Genomic DNA, 16321 nt, shown 5'->3' on the forward strand with positions numbered 1-16321 from the left:
AACTATCTTGACAGTCAAAATGCTTGAGGTCCTTTGCTTATCTTTATATTAATAGTGAAGTTGGCCAAATCTGAGAATACTTAAATCTGGTGACCTGGGAGCTGTGAACCGGGAAGACAGATCTTCCTACAAACGTGAAAAGGGCCCCAGGTTTGCACAAGAATGTGAAAGCTAAAAACAACCACAACATTAAAGGTTTAAAAAACCAAAAAATGATAAAAGGAGCACCTGTACCTTTAAGCAACAGCTTCCCTCTGTAGCTAGGCAACCACAGTGTTCCAAGGCTTGGTTATATCAGTAAAAGCAAGGGGGAGGGGAAGAGCCCTTACCAGGCCTATTTTGGTTTATGAGGGAGCACACATTGGGGCCAGACCTGGCTAGGGTTGCCAGCTCCAGGTTGGGAAATTCCTGGAGATTTTGTGGAGTCTGGGAAGAGCAGGGTTTGACAATAATTTTTCCCAGGGGGGACAGAACTCTGTTGGTTGGAGTTCAATTGTAACTCTGAGAGATCGCCAGGTCCCACCTGGAGGTTGGCAACCCTAGACCTGGAGGCAACCTCTGGGTGACATACCATCCGACTTCCATGACTCAGCTAGGCCTGGCTGCTTGCTACTTTCAACAGCAGCCACCTTATGAAAGCCAGTGTGGTGTAGCAGTTAGAACTTCAGAGTAGGGTCTGGAAGACCCAGGTTCAAATCCCCATCTTGCTGTGAAAGCTCACTGGGTAATTTTGGACCAGTCACATACCTTCAGCCAGGGTGCATAAAAATAAATTATTTTTAAAAATCCAGTTTTTTAATTTAAGCCAGATATTTCAAAAAATAAAATACTTTTTGCAGAAAAAGCTATTTAAGATACATTATAGTCCAAAGGTTATTCATGAAATAAGGATTAGTTTTTAATTATGTATCATGAGGCTGTATATTTATGCATTGTTTAAATGTTTATGTAAATGAGTTCCATTAATCCATTCACAATGTCAAGCTATTCCAGAGGTTTCTGTAAGATTATTTTGGGCAATTTTTCTGTCTAGAAGATATTATCACAGATGCTCAGTTTTGCTGTTCTTAAAACTGTGAATTTGTGTCTGCAGAGATAACATGCCTCTTTACAGCAAAAATGTTATAAAATAAACATACAGAGTTGAGAAATCCCCTGGTGGCCCGAATGAAACTGGAGATAGTTCACCTCGCAATAATTTCATAATTATCTATCTATGTAAAACAAAAACAAATCAGTGGGTTATAGATCAAATCAAGCCTGAACTGACCCTAGAAGCTAAAATGACTAAACTGAGGCTATCGTATTTTGGTCACGTCATGAGACGACAAGAGTCACTGGAAAAGACAGTCATGCTAGGAAAAGTTGAGGGCAGCAGGAAAAGAGGAAGACCCAACAAGAGATGGATTGACTCAATAAAGGAAGCCACAGCCTTCAATTTGCAAGATCTGAGCAAGGCTGTCAAAGACAAGACATTTTGGAGGACTTTCATTCATAGGATCGCCATGAGTCGGAAGTGACTTGATGGCACTTAACACACACATGTATTTCTAATAGTATTACCAAATCAGTAATTTTTGATAAAACTGAAAAGTTGAAAAGTTATTATTCTAAAAATCAAGCCCTCATCTGGTGGTAAATATTAAGACTATACCAGCAAGAATGAGCCTTTACATAAACCATGATTTAAATCTAGTCTTACTGACTAGTGATTTAAATTGATTTGATTTAAATCAGTTCCACCCTGCTGTCAGCTAACCCACCTCAGAAGGTTGTGCAGATAGAAAGGAGAAGAAGAGAATAATGTAATCTGCTTTGGTCCCTGCTGTGGAGAAAGGTGGGGTATAAATGAAGTGAATAAATAATAAATATAGCTGAAGATGGAAAGCAGATAAAAGGTAGGTTGGTGAATGGCTGAGAAGGAGAGTGAGCCGGGGAAAGGATGTAGGTGTTGCCAGAAAGGTGGAAAGGGGTAATAGTGTGGGGAGGGTGATAGAGGGGAAGGTGAGGTGCCACCCCACAAGTCCTTGAGGTTTCCCTACCATGTAAGTCTGCCAGAGTTTTCCTGATATAGGTTGCGGGAAGCTTAAGACTGAGGGGCAGATAAAGGTCAGTTGGCTGTTGGGTGAGAAAGTGATAGGGCAATCAACTCCAGGTTAGGAAATACCTGAAGATTGGGATGGGGCCCGGGAAGAATGGAGTTTGAGGATGGGAGGGACCTCAGAGGGGTATAATGCCATAGACTCCACCCTCCAACGCAACTATTTCCTCCATGGGAACTAGGATTGCCAACCTCCAGGTGGGGGCTGGAGAATTACACCTTCTCCCCAGGTGACAGAGATTAATTCCCCTGGAGAGAGAGGCTGATTTGGAGGTCACTATCCTCCCCAAACCTTGCCCTCCTCAAACCTCCAGGAATTTCCCAACCAGGAGCAGGCAACCCTAAGGGGGATCTGATCTCTGTAGCTGGGAGATTTGTTGTGATTCCAGGAGATCTCCAGGCACCACCCAGAGGTAGGCAAACCGTCTTGTTTATAAATGCAGTTAATTCTGCTTAAGTCATACAGCTCCCTGGAATTGCTTCATGTTTTATTTGCCAGTTGGGTTTTTCTATGGCTATGTTTCCTGCACCCTGACCTGGATAGCCCAGGCTAGCCCAATCTTGCTAGATCTCAGAGGGTAAGCAGGGTTGGCCCTGGTTAGTATTTGGGTGGAAGACCACCAAGTAAATCCAGTGCTACAACACAGATGCAGGCAATGGCAACCCCCTTCTGTTAGTCTCTTGCCTTGAAAATCCTATGGGATCGCTATAACTCAGCTGTGACTTGACAAGAAAAAAAAATGTTTTGTAAACTGGTCATTCCTGACTCTGCAGTAGATTCCTGGGAATCCTTGGTTGGCTGCAACTCTTAATGTGTTCCCTAAATCACATGTGTATTTAGGAATGTATGTTCATGAATCACATTTGCTGAAGAAAATATTAGTGTAATTCCAAGGTGGCTGAAGTAACAGATTTGCCACAAGTAGCTCTTGGTCAAATGGAAATGATACCAGCTTTGATGGCGCTCATGCCACTAGCTAAATTTATCTGATGTTGTATATTTTTGCCAGCCTCTTTATATCTTATAGCTGATTTCATTTACTTACACATATTGCTGTTTGCTTTTTAATACTACAATACTTTTGCATTCAATAGACTAGTGTGGTTAAAATGTTTCAGAGAAGTGGGAATTTGGGCTCTAATCAAGCTGTAAGTGACATTAAAGGTGACGTTTTGGAGGGATTGCTTAGAAGGAAACTGCAGTAAAGTAGATGAATGAATGTAGTGTAGAAATTGATAAGAGGAATGGGGGCAGACCTCCCCAGTGTGTTGAAGGCTGCTTGTGATGATAGCTGCCACATGGTTTTAATTGTTTTTAGCCTGTATGGCTTTTAGCCATTTCTTCCTATCTTTAGATATGCACACAGATTGTATGCAGTTATGCAGTGATGTTTACTGTTAAAGCTAAAACCATTAAAATGTCTATTTTTCTAGGTAAAATACTTAATGATGATATTGCTCTTAAAGAATACAAAATCGATGAGAAGAATTTTGTGGTGGTTATGGTGACAAAAGTAAGTTCCTATTCATTATTTTTGCCTTATATAATGTGTGTGCCACTTCTGACTTACGGGGACCCTATGCATTTATATCCTCCAAATTTCCCTTTTGTCATTATTTTTGCGGAAGATCACAGGGAGGCCAAGTTTTGTGACTAATGCCTCTTTAAAGGCAGAACTAGGCTTAAAATCTCTGGAAGCATGGGCAAGGACCTTTGGGCTTTGGCTGATAATTTTATTTGTCACAGAAGCTAATAGGTGCCTCTATTAAAATCTGACTCCTATGCTATCCCATGGGGAAAATTAATGGAAACTAGACTCCAACTACTGGGTTTTAGCAGTAGTGATTTGGAGATATTGGGAATATCAGCAGCGTGCTCTGAGGTGAATAAATGTCTATAACATGGACTTTATCAGCACTATGACTAAAAGGCCGTACACTATACACCCCTTTATCCTTAGGATCGTCTTACCCAAAGGCGCCCATATCATATTTATCTTTTTAACTGTTCCTCGATACATGAGAGTATTTATGCTTGCAGGATTAAACTATCCCTTCTCAAGTTGAATGCAAAGAACTGCATACTCAGTTAGACTTTGTGACTGTGCTTCAGGACAGATACAGACTTTGGAACATTGCTTACCGGGATGTACCTTTTGCCATATTAGGGATTTGTGCATTATTCCTCTTATCTGCAATGAGGGGCTATCAATACCAGATAAGGTTAAGAAATCCTTGGCAGGTGTAGATGGCTGTAGCCATTTTTTTTGCTCATGTAATTCAATTCAAAGGACTTGAAGTGAGGTAACCGGTTATTTAAATTTATTTTTGGTTGTATCTAATGTGACATTGCTCAAGGCCTGTAGGTTAAATGAGCAGAATCCTTACAGTATAAAAGTCCTCCAAAATGTCCTATCATTAACAGCTGTTCTAAGTTCTTGCAAACTGAGGGGTGTGGCTACCTTTATAGAGTTGATCCATTTCACGTTCTTCTAAAATATCTCGAATGCTCCAGTAACTGTAGATTTGCAATATGATCTCTAGTGCTGCTTTTTCTGAATCCAGCTGGAATATCTGGCATTTCTCATTCCATATGTGGTCTTTAACAGTCTTTATTGTAATTTTGAGTATGACTTTACTTGCATGAGAAATTAATGCAATGGTATTGTAAATACTGTATTTTTACATGTATAAGATGCCCCCATATATAAGACAACCCCTTTTTTAAACCCAAAATTAAGAAAACAGGGACCACGGGAAAGCCGGTTGCTGGCCGACCAGGGCGACCGGGCTCTTCCCCACCCATCAGCTGATGGGCGGGGAAGAGAGCGGGAATGTCTGTGTATAAGACGACCCCCAATTTTTGTCTAAACATTTTTAGAAAAAAAGTCTTATACACAGAAAAATATGGTAATATAGCAGCATATTGAGTACCACAGTTTGCTTAGGGAGAGATTACTGCCATCAGACAGAGTTTATACCAACCACTGTGCTCCCCTTCCCACCCTGTGGGTTAGTATGTTCACAGCAGGTGATTTGTTAAGTAATCCAGGTATAAATACTTGTTGCATTCATTGGTTTTTTGTTTGTTGACATTTTAAGTGACCTCAAGTCCTCATCGAGCAGAGAAAAGTGGGCTAAAAGGGCTGATAATATCAAAATAAAAACTTTTTGATGTTTGCTATAGTACAAGTTTATGAGAATTTGCTTTTCATGTATAGAGCACATGTAGCAATCGCAAATATCTTCAATAAAATACAAAGATCACCATTAAAAACTTCAACATTATTAAAACCCAAAATTTATTTGCTGTTTTCCTTTGTAGTCAGATTAATTTAATGGTTTGGTGAAATGTACAGTATCATACAGTTGGAAGGGGCAATACAGGCCATCTAGTCCAAACCCTTGCTTAATTCAGGATCAGCCTAGAGCATCCCTGACAATTGTTTGAATAGAATATGTGTTTCATGTTGCCATAAAATGGAACTGAAGGAGGACCAAACTAGATGAGATGGTGTGGAGCTGTGCCTTCATTATGTAGAGCGAGTTCCCACTGGGGAACTCTTTTTTAACAGTGCTGTGTGGGGCTGATTCTGGTCAGAATCATCACAGTGCAGGGAGGAGGGGCTTCTGCCCCCTGCCATGTTTCCAACCCGAAACAGCTCTTGTGTGTTTGGGGGTGTCAGCAAATACCCCCAGTGCCGTTTCTGATTGGGAAAAGGCATGGGGGGGGGATTTGCTGACACACACCCATGGTGCCATTTAAAGGAATTCCTTGGTGGGAGTTCATTCTATAATATAGAAGTGTGTCCCTGGGGCAAACTCAGGGACAACATCTTCTGTAGTTTGGCCCTCTGTACCAGATCTTGGGAACCATATTGTGATGGGCAACAGTTTTCACAGTTCTGTATAAACTGGGTTCTGCTGAATTGCCTTGCAGGTCTCCTCATTAGTTGCAGTTGGGGTGAAAAAATGAAAGGAAATTTTTTTCAACCAGTACATGTTTTAGTCATGAAACAGTTCTACCATACACTAAAGATAGCAAGCTTGAAAATTGCTATACCAGAGCAATGACCTCTTAAGTGCCCTTTTCACAATACTTCTATTGTCTACTAAGTAACCCCTGTGCATCTGCCAAGGAGCCCCGGTTTGTAGCTGAGAATTCTGGGCCATGGTCTAAGGGTTGCACTCAGTTAACATGAGTTCCTGACCTCTCATGCCTCGCTCACGCTGTGAACTAGAACTGTCCTCTAGAACAGGGGTCTAATCTTGTTGCATATACCTCTGATAAGCATTTGAGACGCTCTCAAGTTCCAGGAACATAGCTGTGCGTTTACGTAATCAAGTTTAAATCAAATTAAGAACAGAAAATTAAATTTGCAATTTGTCGAGCGGGGTCTTGCAAAGAAAGGTTAGAGAATGGTTTGGGAGCTTGACTCACTTAGATGGTCTCTGATCTCCATAGCCCAAAGCAGCATCAGCTGTTCCAGCTCCATCGCCAGCTACAACTCAGCAGTCCAGCACTGCCACCACTACTGTTAGCTCTTCTACGATAACTGCTTCAGCCCCAACACCAGCACCCATCCCAGCCCCTGCTTCTGGACCAGTTTCAGCTCCTGCACCAGCCGCTCCAACACCTGCTGCGGTAGCTTGTGAGCCTGCACCAGTAAGTGCCCCTGTAGAAGAGAAACCAGCAGAGAAGCCATTAGAGACACCAGCTGACACCAGTCCGTTACCTACAGACAGGTATGAGCAGGTTGTAGATACCAGAGTGTCTCCTCTTAGGTTTTATTTGGCATTGGTACTCTTTGGACGATAACCATCTGCAGTTTCAGAAGAGAAATTACTGAAGTTCTCATGTTTGCTAAACACTGCATGCAAAGCATTTTTCTAATATTTTACTAGGTTAAGGATCAGTGCTTGAATGTAGAGTACCGATATGTATTTGGCTATACGAATTTATTTTGTATTGTTTTCCAAACCAGCCATGACTGACTAATAATACATCCACTTGCAGAAGTAATTAATTGGTGGAGGTAGAAAGGGCCGTCAGGTCACAGACAACTTACAGCGACCCCTTAGGGTTTTTAAGGCAAGAGACTAAAAGGGGGAGTGTTGCCATTGCCCGCGTCTGCATAGAAACCCTGGACTTCCTTGATAGTCTCCCATCCAAATACTGACCGGGGCCAACCCCGCTTTGCTTGCAAGATCTGACGAGATCAGACTAGCCTGGGGTCAGCCAGGTCAGGGCCTTTAATTGGTGGGAGCACACAAACCTCTCGGCTCAGGATGTTTAGTAACTACAAAATGCTTTCTCCACCATTAACTGTGAATAGTAGATTTCTCCATCTGGTTTCTCAACCTTGTTTTGGTTTGATTTACATATTAATTGCTGTGCACATTTATAGCTAGGTCTCATTTTCCATTCTGGCTAAAAAATGCTCAGGCTGGCCACTGAGGGCATTAACTTGAAGGGAAATCTTGAACTTTTTGTCAGTTTCAGTAAAGGTCCAGCAGAAGAGTTCCCAGAAGGATCTTCCCCTGCCCTTACCCAGTACATTTGCTGTTTTGACCCACAATTCCTTTGATCAGGGCATCCTTGCAAGCAAATTGCCCCCCAGGATGGGGTGGTGCTGGGGGAATCGGATAAAATCTCTTTCTCCTGCTCATGGCTTGCACCAGCCAGCTTCTTCTATGAACTCTTCTGCTGCCTCCAACACAGTGAATATATGTGAAAATAGGGATTTTGATTTTTGGTCAGAAGTGTTACTCTGGAGAAGTTATAACCCAGCCCTAATTTAGTTTTTAATATGACACCAAATAGTTAATCCTGAGCATTTCCCATAATCCAGTTTGTCTCATGGAGTTGATGAACAAGTGAAAGTAATGGTTGCACAACATTTGCTATCGGTAGTCTAACTGATACTGGAATATTACCCAGGGTTGTTCATACTATTAGCAGTTTAGAGAGTACACATAACATGTTGCTTTCATTATTAATTGTTTTGTCAAGTGCCCTGGAAACCCCCTCTTTATTGGAAGCATTTTACCCTTTCAAGGAAGAGGTGCCTATTGACTTCTGCTTTTTGTTACAGTTCAGCAGGTGATACTTCACGATCAAATCTCTTTGAAGATGCTACAAGTGCACTTGGTAAGTGTTCCAAAGGTTGGAAATGATTTATTGTGAAAGATTCAAAGATCGCTGGTTTGCATCTTCTTACTTTTGCAGCCATTGAAGTTAGTGTCATAATTCAACAAGTATGCCTCTTTTAATGGCTGCTCGCTTTTATATGGCAACTACTTGAGTTTGTATAGAACAGTCTGTATTCTTCCTAAACCAATGGACTTTGTTTGCAGCTTTAATTGATTTATCTTGCAATACCACGAGCTTCAGTGTAAGCTGCATATATGCATGGTGTCTGGGTGTGTGATACCTTGTCAAGTCAGGAAAATTGTTCTCTTTTAGAAACTTGCATCACTGTGTCTTGTGAGCATTGGCATCTGGGAAGCTTAATCGGACTATTTGGATTCAAGTCACTACCGTTCAAGTTTCATACATCAACTCTTTCCCCTCTGTATGTTATTAAAGTTTTACTTTTACTGTATTTACTCAAAAGGAGGATGGCCTTGAATGTAGGTCGATTCCACCCCTTAAAAAAAGAGAAGGTTGTACATAAAAGCAGATGACCCTGAATTTAAAACAACCTCTCCTAAAAAAGGTAGCAGTATAAACAAATATTTTTTATTGCATAGTAATCAATATACAACAAGTAATATAGACTGGACAAAAAAAATTATTTTTACACCTCTTTGCATTGTAACTCTTCACAAGTAGTATTGGAACTTGCTGTTCCAGATTTTAAAAGGCAAGAGGCTGGGTTTTTACTCCCCCCCCCCCAAACTACTAAGCATAGGCCAAGACTGGCGCACTGGCAGTGCAATCCTAAACAATTACATTCTTCTTAGTCCATTGAAATCAGCAGGCTTACAAGGAACTAACGTGGCTTGGGAATGCTCTGTTAAACTGCCTCCCCCTATATGGAACTATTGTATCCTGAAGTGATCTGTTAATGTGTGAAATCCAAAGCTAGTCCACAATAGCCATGCGGATTAGAGTTTTTGTATCCCTTTGGGAACGGCTTTAAGTATTTATGCAACTATGCATCGGAAATGGAGTATCCCTTAGGGGAACACTACAAGATATATTTGGCATAGCTGCTTTTTTCATCCCTATGGGAGAAAGGAAATAATATGAGAATTTTGAAAGCATACAAATTGGCTTTGACTAAACGGGGCTGAGGAAGAACAGAAACGATCGTCCCCCTTGCTACTCTTCTCTGAAGATTTGTTGCAGTTCATTGTTGGATACTTGTACCTGTATGGGACTGTTTATACCAAATTCCCTCACCATTCTTCTATGAAGATTACTCATAGTGGAACTTTTGAGACTTGTACTGTTTAGGACTGCTAACATAGGATTGTATATAGATTTGTGTGTTGTATGTCATTCACTGCACTTAATACACCTTGTTTTTGTAAACTTGTGATTGATTGAATATCATCAGCCTTTCCTGTACTTAGTTCCTTACCTATGGTAGTAGTACAGAGGTGTTTATTTTGGTTGCTTAGTTACTACATAGTAGGCAAGAATTGTTACCCCTGTGTTTGGGAATGCTTTCCTCAGTCTGTAAAATAGGGGTGGGTGGCAAGTTGGTACTTGACCCTCAGGCAGAAAATTGCTTCCTGAGCACGCATACAAGCTTTAATTCAGATCTTCATCTTTAAAGGATCTAACTCATTATTATATATTTTGCATTATTCTTCTACTCATTGAAAAGGGGTGTGGTGGGTGTTCAAGGTGACTGTTCATACTGGAAATACAGAATTTTTCATTGAACATTTGCATACTAATAGCTTTCTTCAGAATTGAAAAGTTGCTTTAAGCCAAAGGACATTGCAAGGTATCAAGTAGCTGAAATGTGAATGAGTGTGCTGAGATCTATAAAACGAGATTGCCAAGCAGGAAAGTTAAATCGCAAGCCTTGCTTTGTTCAGCCAGTTATATGTAAGGGGGTAGCCAGAGGTACTGAGAATCAGTTTAGGAAATTGAATAGGGAAGGGGAAAGAAACAGGGTTACCCATCTCTCTTTCCCATCCCTAACTGGGAGGTGTCATCCCAGGAGAAGGTAACAGCAGCTGCCATGTGATGAACAGTGTGATCGGAGGACTAGAGTATGGGTTAGAGCAGGTTACCCCGGTAGGGGAGTGGAGGGAATTGGGTGTTTGTGGTGGGACCTGATAGAGAACAGTTGGGAACATAATGTTAATAGGGTACAAGCAGTGAGTTAAACATGTATATGGATGCTAAGCTTGAAAGGTTTAGTCACTAGTTGTATGAACATTCCTCTGTAAAGGAAAGGTTGAGGTTGGTTAGGGCTTCCTTTTTCATTCAGTTATCCAGCTTGTTACCCAGGGCATCCCATCTTGGCTACAAAGCTCTTTGGGTGACCTTGAGCCAGTCACACATGTTCAGCCTTACCTGCCTCATTCTTCAGATAAATTGACGAAGGAAACTCTATGTATGCTGGCCTAAGCTGCTTGGGGGAATAGGATAAAAATGTTTGATTCTGATGAACCTTTGGTATGCATAGGATCTGAGCCTTTCCCCCCCACCTGCTGAAGCAGTTTGGAGCTGTCAGCAGGTCCTTCATTGTTCTATGTGCCCAGCTTTTGTGTTGGATTTTTGGCTATTCAAAGGTGGCAAAAATAATCGGGCAACTTGGCTTCTGCCATAGAATAGAATCATAGAGTTGGAAGGGACCACCAGGGTCATCAAGTCCAGCCCTCTGCACAATGCAGGAACTTCACAACTACCTCCCCCCCCTACACACCTAGTGACCAGAAGATGGCCAAGATGCCCTCCCTCTCATCATCTGCCTAAGGTCACAGAATCAGCATTGCTGACGGATGGCCATCTGACCTCTTCTTAAAAACCTCCAGGGAAGGAGAGCTTACCACCTCCCGAGGAAGCCTGTTCCACTGAGGAACCGCCCTAACTGTTAGAAAATTCTTCCTAATGTCTAGACGGAAACACTTTTGATTTAATTTCAACCCGTTGGTTCTGGTCCGACCTTCTTGGGCAACAGAAAACAACTCGGCACCATCCTCAATATGACAGCCCCTCAAGTACTTGAACATGGTTATCATATCCCCTCTCAGTCTTCTCCTCTTCAGGCTAAACATACCCAGCTCCTTCAACCTCTCCTCATAGGACTTGGTCTCCAGACCCCTCACCATCTTTGTTGCCCTCCTCTGGACAAGTTCCAGCTTGTCTACACCTTTTTTAAATTGTGGTGCCCAAAACTGAACACAGTGCTCTAGTTGAAGTCTAACCAGAGTGGAGTAAAGCGATACCATCACTTCGCGTCATCTGGACACTGCATTTGCCTTTTTAGCTACCACATCACTCTGCTGACTCATGTTCAGTGTTTGGTCTACTAAGACCCCAAGATACTTTTCACACACACTATTGCTCAGACAAGTCTCCCCCATTCTATATTTATGCATTTGATTTTTCCTACCTAAATGCAGAACTTTACATTTGTCTTTGTTGAAGTGCATTTTATTAGTTCTAGCCCACTTCTCAAGCCTGTCAAGATCATCCTGCATCTTGGCTCTGTCTTCTACCGTATTTGCTACCCCTCCCAATTTAGTATCATCTGCAAATTTAATAAGCATCCCCTCTATTCCTTCATCTAAATCATTTATAAAGATGTTGAACAACACAGGGCCCAGCACAGATCCCTGAGGAACTCCACTAGTCCCTTCTCTCCAAGTGGATGAGGAACCATTAACTAGCACTCTTTGGGTACGATCTCTCAACCAGTTGCAGATCCACCTAACAATAATAGGATCTAACCCACATTTTCCCAGTTTGTCAACTAGAATACTATGTGAAACCTTATCAAAAGCCTTACTGAAATCTAGATAAACTATGTCTACAGCATTCTCCTGATCCAGCAAGGTAGTAACTTTCTCAAAAAAGGAGATAAGATTAGTCTGACATGACTTATTCTTGAGAAACCCGTGCTGGCTGGTGAAACAGTTTCCAGGCTTGTGCATTAGAGGGTTTAAATTTGTGTTTTATAGTTACAATTCACGTGACCATAGTAAAACCACGATTGGGAGGGGTGTTTCAGTTATCATTATAGTGAGTATTGGATATAAACTTAGCAACCAGAAATGAAAGAGACCATTATGTCTTGTCACCACTACAAGTACTAATTAGCCTGTTCTGTCACTTCTGATTAGATATATGAAGCTCAGACATGTTTTATACAAACAAAGCTCCTCTACATTCCCCCCGCCCATTCCACCTTGTTCTGCTTTCGCCTTCTCAGTGACAGGCCAGTCCTATGAAAATATGGTGACCGAGATCATGTCGATGGGATACGAGCGAGAGCAAGTGATTGCCGCACTGAGAGCCAGCTTCAACAATCCTGACAGGGCGGTGGAGTACCTTCTAATGGTGAGCATCTTCCTGTTCCTATTGTTTGCTGTGAAATTAAGAACTATGGAGAAAGCAAGGCTTGCATGAAGGAGGCTTAAAGGCTTGGTGCACTAATGAGCTTCAGGATTCTTACGGTAAGAACGCTAATCTGAAATATTGTGGCTGCTTTGTTTCCTTTTTGCTGTTCAGCGTTCAAAGAATTACGCACCCCCTCTTTACTGCGCAAAAATAAATAAATAGAGCAATTCGTCCTGAAGGAAAGCTAAATATGGTTAAAAAAATGACAGGTGAAAAGGGGCCAGAGTTCTTCACTTCTCATGGGTTCTGGATAGTTGTGTTGGTTTGCAGTAGAAGAGCAACATTCAAGTCCAGCAGCACCTTACAGACCAAGAAGATTTTCAGAGTATAAGCTTTTGAGTGTCAAAGTTTCCTTCATCAGATACCAATATTTATTCAGTAGTGCCATTTTATGTACTGGAAGGGTTCTGAATGCAACGATTCTAGAATGAGTCCCAGTTTGTTCAGGTTTTCCCTACAAGGAGAGGTCCTCCATTTAAGAAAATGGAACTTGGTATGATTTTCCGCACATTTACCTCAGGAAGCCAGTGTTTTCCCGCCTGAGAAAATCTTGTATGAAGCAAGTACAGCACGCCAGGCACAGTATAGCGCCCGCTTATGAAAAACATGTGAATAGTGCTAGTTTATATGAAACCGCTAGGCAAGATCTCCATGCGTGACTGGAGAATCACTTGTATGATAGAAGAAATGAACATATCAGGATAACTACCTGGACAAATGAAAGGCCATGATTTGACGTCTATTGAAGAATCAGCGCCCATTCTGCATACTTTCAGCATTACTTTCAGTTTCTTTACGGTTGGGCTGGAACAGAACTGAGAGGGTTAAGCAGTTGCTGGCTCATCTAAGGTCTTACCTGTTCACTTGTGCAATGGGCTCGCTGCATCATTGATCCCTGACATTATGCTCACTTGCTGCTTCCCCAAAGCAAAAGAGCCAATCCTGGCACTCTTCCACTTCAGTTCCAGAGGGCAGCCATGTTGGTCTGCAGTAGAACAGTTAGATTTGAGTTCAAGTAGCACCTTAGAGATCAACAAGAGTTTCAGGGATGAAGGGAGCTTTGACTCTTGAAAGCTTATAGAGTCTCCAAACGGATTCGAATGTAACTGTTCATTGGAGCAGGAAGTGTTTCAGAAGAGCCCAGAAGACTGTTTGCAGGGAGCACCTGTTTGGAAACAGCTTTCTCTGCCATAGGATGCTTGGCTTGGAACCTCCCAATGGTTTCTGCCCAGCCCCCACGGCAGCCGTTTTGTGACTGGGCCCACCACTGTGGCAGCCGTTTTGTTATGGTGCCCACTACCTGTTTTAATTGCTGTGTTGTGTTTGTTACATTTGTAAGGTAGTTTGGGTTTTAATTGGCTTTGATATGTTTTTATAAATTTATTTTAATGGTTAGCTGTCTTGGTCCTGATTGGGCAGAAAGGCAGGATGTACATTTTGTAATAAAAATACAAATATATGATTAACCAAGATTACTATAATCCTGTGAAACTGTTGTTGTGACTAATTATGGTGGCATTTGCACAGGGCTTATAGAGTGCAAAGAGTTTTGCATCCATTTTCAGTAGTCCTTGAAAAACACTAATTTAAACTATTTACACCGTATTACAGACATGAGGCTGAGAGGTGATTGGTTTGCACACTTCTTTTTCTCTTGTCTGCAGTTTTTCTCTAATGTGCCTGAATCTTGATCTGTGTTCTTGGTATATTCCAGTGTTTTATCATTTCCTGCTTCATTGGTGTGTAGATTTAAGACCCTTATGGAAGCCAATTCTTAGGTCAACCATGTTACAGGGAACATGTACTCTGAACATTTCTGGTAAAACTCTGTTCCCATGTGCACTCCTAGATTTCTGCATCAGGGAGTTATTTTGTCTGTGCTCAGAATGAGCACAAATACCTCAGAAGGACTGGGGATGGCTTGTTTGGGGGCTTCCTAGAGCAGTGATGAACCTTTTTGAGACCGAGTTCCCAAACTGCAACCCAAAACCCACTTATTTATCGCAAAGTGCCAGCACTGCAATTTAACCTGAATACTGAGGTTTTAGTTTAGAAAAAACAACTCATACATTAACATCCCCACTTCATCCCATGCTAGCACAGTCACTCTGCACAGGATCACGCGGCCAGACAGTTTCCAGGGGGCATGCCCCTCATCTTATAGAGCGCATAGTGCATGTACAGGTCAGGGGTGCGTCGCTGGAAGTCGCACAGGGTTTTGGCCAGCGGGTAGCTGAGCTGGAAGATGGGCAGGCCATGCTTGCAGCACCGCAGGCAGGAGGCGCACCGCAGGACGCACCCAAAGAGCTCCAGCTCAGCCAGCCCCTCATCTGGCGTGGCGCCGGGGCCCGGCTCTCCAGAGGCCGGCTCCCCGAGCCAGGGCTCCCCTGGCGCCTCGCCACCACCGGCGCACTCCTGGTGCCAGTGTGCCTCGCTGTTGCGCGGCAGGCGGCGGAGGCGCAGGCTGGCCTCCAGGGTGCGGCTGCTCTCCTTCCAGACTTTGCCCTTGTACTGCTCCAGCATGTAGGCATAGGCGTGCTGCAGTGGCGGCAGCTCGCCCACCGGGAAGCTGCGGAAGCTGTACTTGTTGTACTGCGCTCCAGCCAGGGCGGCCAGCAGCAGCAGCCCCCGGCTTCGCCGCTCATGCCCGCCCCGCTGCTGCTGCCGCCTGCTACTGCTGCTGCTCCAGAGCCGCTCGGCCACTCGGAGATCCATTGAGAGGCTCCGGGAAGCAGGGGGGAAAAGAAGGCGGGAGGCAGGCCTGGGCAGATCCCGCAGGGTCTTAGCGCGGCCGGCGGGCGAGGGGAGGGACCAAATGGCCAAAACGCACGGGAGGTTTTGCCTTGGATTTGCAACTCTCTAGATGTGCTGGGGCGACGGCGCGCATGCCCACAGAGAGGGCTCTGCGTGCCCCCTCTGGCACGCGTGCCATAGGTTCACCACCACTGTCCTAGAGGCACCCTGTTGGCCACTGTGTGAACAGACTGCTGGGCTTGATGGGCCTTGGTCTGATCCAGCAGGGCTTTTCTTATGTTCTTATGGCAGACAGTGAGGAAAGGCAATACCTAGTTTTAAATGTTCAATAAAGATTAAAACTTAACAGAAGACTAAGTAGGAAATGCAGGTAGATTGAAAGAGCAATATAGAATATTACATAATGGGGAAATTAGTGAAATGCAAATAACTAGATGGCATGTGAAAATCACACCCTCATACATGAAGCTAGAAACAACAAGCAAATCAGAAGATCCCTAGTGGAAGCTGTCCCAGTTATGTTAGGTATTCCTCCCTCAAGCAGTCCAGAAAGTTATAACCCACCCTCAGTGTTCATATGAGCATACTGTGTCCCGAGAAAGTTGGGAGGGGGGTGGAAGGGAAAAGATGCAGGTGCTCTCTGAGCAGCACTTCAGTGAATGATGAGGCTTAGGAGGAAGGATGAGTGAGAGGCATAGATAAGCTGAGCAGAAAGTCTCATACTTTGTTGTGTCCAGAAGTCTTAATGCAGTTGAAGGGCAGGTGGTTGGAGGGGTGTGTGTGTCTCTGTCTAGTGATCTCGGTGGATGAGCAATAATTGGAGATCAAATTAAACCCAGTCTCTCCTTTTCTTGGGATGCTATTTTTATCCATCCATC

General features: G+C 43.1%; 1 protein-coding gene across 2 annotated transcripts in view; it reads left to right on the forward strand.

The window, feature by feature from the left end:
- Window positions 1–16321, forward strand: part of RAD23B (RAD23 homolog B, nucleotide excision repair protein) — a 39255-nt gene that overhangs the window by 15861 nt on the left and 7073 nt on the right. For both annotated transcript variants that reach the window (XM_056848832.1, XM_056848831.1), the window contains exons 3-6: window positions 3536–3615; window positions 6567–6847; window positions 8197–8252; window positions 12502–12629. In XM_056848832.1, the coding sequence (XP_056704810.1) occupies window positions 3536–3615; window positions 6567–6847; window positions 8197–8252; window positions 12502–12629 (545 nt within the window). The remainder of the gene's footprint in view (window positions 1–3535; window positions 3616–6566; window positions 6848–8196; window positions 8253–12501; window positions 12630–16321) is intronic.

This window comes from Euleptes europaea, chromosome 4 (genome assembly GCF_029931775.1).
Source record: "Euleptes europaea isolate rEulEur1 chromosome 4, rEulEur1.hap1, whole genome shotgun sequence".
Taxonomy (NCBI): domain Eukaryota; kingdom Metazoa; phylum Chordata; class Lepidosauria; order Squamata; family Sphaerodactylidae; genus Euleptes; species Euleptes europaea.